At 38.4% G+C, this 6,536-nt stretch overlaps 1 protein-coding gene across 1 annotated transcript; it reads left to right on the forward strand.

The window, feature by feature from the left end:
- The first annotated feature begins 3,059 nt into the window (after nucleotides 1-3,059).
- On the forward strand, nucleotides 3,060-6,236 carry LOC131161272 (tubulin alpha chain-like). Its single transcript, XM_058116915.1, has 4 exons — nucleotides 3,060-3,555; nucleotides 4,538-4,772; nucleotides 4,885-5,255; nucleotides 5,360-6,236. The coding sequence occupies exons 1-4, from the start codon at nucleotides 3,463-3,465 to the stop codon at nucleotides 6,014-6,016; spliced, it is 1,356 nt and encodes a 451-aa protein (XP_057972898.1). The 5' UTR covers nucleotides 3,060-3,462; the 3' UTR covers nucleotides 6,017-6,236.
- The last annotated feature ends 300 nt before the right edge of the window (nucleotides 6,237-6,536 follow it).

The following is a 6,536-nucleotide window of genomic DNA, read 5'->3' on the forward strand; positions in this document are numbered from 1 at the left end:
AGACTTCAAGCTTAAAGTGTTTAAGGCTTTAGGATAACCTATGTAAGTACTTCATGCTAAATATCATGTTGAAATATTTTGAAGCCCATTAGGGGTTGTCATGGACTTAGAGACCTTATTTTAAAAACCTTAGAAAATGTTTTTTAAAGTAACAAAGTAAGATGGCTAAGAGATTTTGGAAAATAACCTGAAAAATAAAAATTATAATTATTCAGACGACTGAAGATTAACCTCAGGCACCTAAAGAATTTCCTGAGAAATTTCTAAAGAGGCAGTGTAGGCTTAGGCGACTAACCCTGGTAACCTCAAGTGCTTGACCCTATTTTCAGTTGAAAATTACACAGTTTTAAGGAACCTCAGGCTACTGACCCCGAGACCTTAGGTGCCTGAACACTGTTAACAACGATATTTTTTAAAAGTTTTGAAATTCAAAATCATGTTTCTTGTGCCCCAAATTTCATATAAACTTGGAAAACACTCCAAGTAACTTGGGCAACACAAATTAAACCTTTTTGAGCCTACAAATACATGTTTTCTCTAATCAAAATCAACCAAGTATTGAAAATTTGCTCTCAAACCAAAGGCTCTCTTGCTCTCTTAAAGCTCTCTTGCTCACTCTTTCATACTAAGAATTGTTGAGAAATTTTGAGTTGTTGATCAATCTTCTCTGAACTCTAACATCTGAATTGTTGATTCTTATCTAGAGAAGTATTCCGGTAAATTAGTTATTGAGCTTCGATCCAGTTTCTTTTGATATTTGTTTGAAATATATTAGTGCTTTCAATTGTACTAACCAGCTCTATCTGATATCATTCTTTGTACAAAAGAAATTGTTTTTTATTTCATTGACGATTTAGGTCACTGGATCGTTGTAACCGAGCGTGGGGTATTACTTGGAGAGGGGGCTCCACCCTAAAAGAGGGATTGTAAACGGTTTGTTCCGCCCGCAAAGGGACCTGTTAGTGGAATCCTTAGGTAGTCTTGCCTAAGGTGAGGACGTAGGCTAGGGATAAGCCGAAACTCGTAAAAAATCTCGGCCTCACTCTCTACCATTTTCTATTTATATTTTTAGCATCTATAAATTGCGTTTAAGTGCAGGTAGCTAAAATTGAGATTGATAAGACCTTTTAATTTAAGAAAGTATGTTGGTTAATCTTTTGCGGAAACCTTAAAGAGAGTACGTTGATTAATCACTTACGAAAATCTTGATTAAAAGAAGCGCACAAAAATCATTCATATAGGGCTAAAAACTGAAATTTTGCAAACGCTCAAAAATAGGAAGTGCTGTAGCTCTCACAAATTGGTTAAGTGTTGTGATTGATTGATTGGTTGCTATTTGGTTTGTGATTAGTATTGTGTTTGTGATTGTGGTTGATGTGATTGTATTTACAATCAAAAACAATCTTGTATATAAAAGATTGTGAATTTGTAAAAAGATTTAAAATGTTTTTGTAAACCCAATTCAACCCCACTCTTGGGACTACACCTTAACTTTCAATAACACTTGAAATTATTGTTCAATGAAAGAGCATTATTACTTTGCCTCCTAATGGACAAATATGCAGCCACATACAATTATGGAGTAATTGGACAAAATGTTAGAAAATAGGGAAAGTACTTAAGTATCATATATATGAGAACTAGAAAACAATGTCATTTGAAAATTTTTATCTAATTAAAATATCATTCATATAACTAATAATCATTAAATTGAATAATTATTAGGTGACACATAGTACGATGAAACAAATCTAAAGAACATAATTACCTTCTTACAATGATAATAAAACATGTTTTTTGGATTGTTTCTTTTACCTAATATCTATTGTTAGGTCATCTTAATTACCTTATTTCACATAATGTTTCTAATTATTTTTTGCCTAGTACTCATGTTTGCTTTAAAATTTCTTTTTTGTTTGGTATGCTCAATTGATTTTGTATGTATACATGCACATTCTACATGAAGGGATGTAAAATTTAAAATGTCATACATAAAAGGGGCACTGCGTCCGTGTGCAAAGAGCTCGTGCCAAACTAATTGACAAAAATTTGTAAATGTGTGTTGCTCATAAGGACATAAAATTGCAATAGCCCATCTTTAGAATTGGATTTATATATATTTTTTCTATTTTTTTAATTTGCTTCTTTAGAATTGGATTTATGCATATTTTTTCTATTTTTTAAAGTAGATATATATTTATTTATTTTTTATTTTCTGCAAGGTTTTGCCTCTTCTTTCTCAGGATTAGGGGTGGCAAAACGGGCTAACAGGCCGGGTTTGGGCGAGTCATAAACTGGTTGGGATCAAACAGGTTTAGATTCGGGTTGACTCGTTTATTAACAGGTGACTACTACGTAAACCCAAACCCGCCCATTTAATAAACGGGTCACCCGTTTAAAAAAAATAATTTATTCATTTAAAAAAAAAATAAATATTTCGTACAAAATGACACACACACACACACACACACACACACACACATATATATATATATATATATATATATATATTTTAAAAAGAATCCTTCATTTTTTTTAAACAGATCATAAATGGGTAACCTGGCGGGTGGCCCAACCCGAACCCGCCTACCCTTTTAATAAACAGGGCGGGGTTTCGATCCGTTTTGCCACCCTTACTCAGGATGGCGGCGCTGCGGGGTCGTATCTTGGAGTTGGAGAAATTGGGCCGCATGTGTGCCAGCATCTTCTGCAGGTTGAATATACAGCCCAAACAGTAATGACTTGGGAGCCCGGCCCATGGTTGCCTTAATATGCTTTCCATTGGGCCGCTGCGCTATTAGCTGGTTCAGCATACGGCCATTCCTAGGCCGGCCCATGAGGCTTCAGTCAGATTCAAGTGGGCTGGGTCCAGTGGGTAATACGTTAAAGTCATAGACCTGCAGGTGATACAAATATTGCTGTCAGAGAGGTAGGCCCACTGATGGAACCGTAGGAGCGACTCCCGTGACGGCCCACCTATCCGACGACATTACATGTGCTCCTCAAGTTAGGTTCCTCGTCATGGCAACAATACCCTTGCAACGGAAACTTACCAGAGCAGCCGAAACGCCTGTAATGGTAATTTCATAATAACAGTGGCACTTCCGCAATTCTATCCTACCTCAAACCTGTTTGCGTAACGAAATCAAAAATTAAAATTAGGCGGGCAATTTAAATCATTTATTTAAAAAATTGTAACCATGGTTAAATTAGGGTTGCCAGTGCGGCCGATGATACAAGCGCTGCTTCGCTGTCGTAGACTCGTAGCGTGCGACCGTAACCGCGGTCAATTAACCCTGGTTATGCCCCTCCTGCCTATATATGGCCAAAGCGGTTGATCTGCAACCTCGCTGAATCGGAGAGCGTCTTAATAAACGCCGCCCGATCATTTGCGTTTTCTTTCCACTCTTTGTGTTAAATCTCTGTTATTGTTCGTTGAAATTCCTTGAAATCTCGAAAAAAATGAGAGAGTGCATCTCAATTCACATCGGTCAGGCCGGAATTCAAGTCGGCAATGCGTGCTGGGAACTTTACTGCCTCGAGCACGGCATTCAGGTATGCGTTTCCTTCAGATCTGTGGTTTTTTGGCTTAATTTGTGTTTTGATGGTATTTTGTTTCGGGATTTTGTTGTGTTCTTGTTGGATCGTTGTATATTAAACGGACCTAGGTCAAAATATTATTCTGATCTGTCTTTAGGATGCGTTCTTGGTTGATCTTGATGGTGTTCACGATTTATAATTTGTTGGAGCTGGATTGAATGTTTGTGTTCTTTGAGGACCCTGGCGGAAATGTGACGAGATCTGGCTATTTCTCATAAGCAAAAGCGGATGAATTACTGGATAATGTTTTTTTATGATTTAATGTTTGATTTTTTTGTTTGTTCGTAATTATGCTATATGTTTGAGTCATTTCGGAATTTGGATCTGTTTTTCTAAAATTATTTTTTCACTAGAATCAGATCTTTTTCTGTTGCTGTTTTGGGTATTGTTCTTAGCGTTTAATGGTCCCTTTCATTCTTGGTCTTTTCTTTTTTGTTGGGAGGTCATTTCTTGTATTCCTTTTTTCTTTTGTCCTTTGTTTTTTCTACTGGCTTTTGTACTCTTAAATATGTCGTGCAGCTGTTGTAGCTTTAAATCATAGGAATTTTGATTACATTTCTATACAAATATAGTCTCTTATCTCATCTGGTTTTTAAAAATTTTGCGGAATCTGTGCAGTCTTATAATATTTTGTTAATTCACATTTCATGCTGGATCTGTTATCCTGTGTGTGTTTTATGGCATCTGCATTGTCGTCAATAAAACTAATCAGATTTTTTAAAGCCCTCTTTGGGATGCGTTTTTATGTAGCATACGTTTGGAGTGTAGTGAAAATTACAATGCTGGCATGAATGTGTCAAGGGTGTTGTTTTGATCGTAGTTTTCAATGAATGGCCAAGCTAGTTTTCTAAAGCAAGAAAGAACACAATTATGTAATGCTCTACCAAATTGGCCTTTTATGACTTTTGGATTTATGAAATTATGCTTTTCTATTCAGCCTGATGGCCAGATGCCCGGCGACAAGACAGTTGGTGGAGGAGACGATGCCTTCAACACCTTCTTCAGTGAAACTGGGGCTGGGAAGCATGTCCCCCGTGCTGTCTTTGTTGATCTTGAGCCCACTGTCATTGATGAGGTTAGGACTGGAACGTACCGCCAGCTCTTTCACCCAGAGCAACTTATCAGCGGCAAAGAAGATGCTGCTAACAACTTTGCCCGTGGTCATTATACCAGTAAGGACCTGCTCCTCCTACCTAGTGTTTTAAATTGTCGTTTTTCATTCCTTTTGGTGTTAGGATTTTCATTAACTAAATGCTTAGAGTTTGCATCCTATTTATGTCACAGTTGGGAAGGAGATTGTTGATCTGTGTTTGGATCGCATCCGCAAGCTAGCTGATAATTGCACTGGCCTTCAAGGTTTCCTTGTTTTCAATGCTGTTGGTGGCGGTACTGGATCTGGTCTTGGGTCGCTTCTTTTGGAGCGTCTCTCTGTTGATTATGGCAAGAAATCAAAGCTTGGGTTTACTGTCTATCCTTCCCCTCAAGTCTCAACATCTGTCGTGGAGCCTTACAACAGTGTCCTCTCAACCCATTCCCTTCTTGAACACACTGACGTAGCTGTGCTTCTTGACAATGAGGCCATCTATGACATTTGCAGGCGCTCACTTGACATTGAGCGCCCAACCTACACCAATCTCAACCGCCTTGTGTCTCAGGTAATTGAGTTGGCACTCTTCAATACCATGTGCTTGTACAACTTGTCTCAAAACTTATGATGGTAGGATGATTAACAATAATTTGTTCTTGTTGTCTTATGCAGGTGATTTCATCCCTCACTGCCTCCTTGAGGTTTGATGGAGCCTTAAATGTTGATGTGACTGAATTCCAGACCAATCTGGTTCCTTATCCTAGGATCCATTTCATGCTTTCTTCCTATGCCCCTGTCATCTCAGCTGAGAAGGCATACCATGAGCAGCTTTCGGTGGCAGAGATCACAAACAGTGCCTTCGAGCCATCATCTATGATGGCTAAATGTGACCCACGACATGGCAAGTACATGGCTTGCTGCCTGATGTACCGTGGTGATGTTGTGCCTAAGGATGTGAATGCTGCCGTGGCCACCATCAAGACCAAGCGCACAATCCAGTTTGTTGACTGGTGTCCTACTGGATTTAAGTGTGGTATCAACTATCAGCCTCCAACTGTTGTTCCTGGAGGTGACCTTGCAAAGGTGCAGAGGGCTGTCTGCATGATCTCCAACTCAACCAGTGTTGCAGAAGTTTTCTCCCGCATTGACCACAAGTTTGATCTTATGTATGCTAAGCGTGCTTTTGTGCACTGGTATGTCGGTGAGGGCATGGAGGAAGGAGAATTCTCTGAGGCTCGGGAGGATCTTGCTGCCCTTGAGAAGGATTATGAGGAAGTTGGTGCGGAATCTGCAGAGGGTGAGGAAGGTGATGATGGTGATGAGTATTGATGAGCTCTGAGGTTACTTCAAGCTTGGTTTTATCTTTCATCTCTTTTATGGTGTTTGATGTTTCGTTATGGCTGCTGCAGTCTCAGCTGTATGCATTTTCAGTTTGGTTCCAATGACCTCATCGATATTATGGTATTATAGTAATGCAGTGATTTTTTTTTTTTTTTTTCGTTCTCTCGAGTGTTTCTAGCTTGATAATTGAATTTCTGATTGTTCGTGAGCTGCAGCTTACAGGCTGGTAGTTTGGTTTGGTGGATGTCCTGTGCCTTGATAGTATGGTGAAATGAGTTTCACATTCTACTATGGTTTTTGTAAGGGTGGTAAAATGGGTTGATGGGTGTATGGATGGATTGTAAATGGGTGTGGAGATTAAATGGGTTTTTGGATTGACCTGTTTTTTAATTGGTTACTAACATAAATCTAAACTCCGTCATTTAATAATTGAATTATAAATGGGTATTTGTTCAAAAATATAATTTATTTATATAATTTTTTTTAAACCTTTATCAAAGTTGATTTT

Source organism: Malania oleifera, chromosome 8 (assembly GCF_029873635.1).
Source record: "Malania oleifera isolate guangnan ecotype guangnan chromosome 8, ASM2987363v1, whole genome shotgun sequence".
NCBI lineage: Eukaryota > Viridiplantae > Streptophyta > Magnoliopsida > Santalales > Ximeniaceae > Malania > Malania oleifera.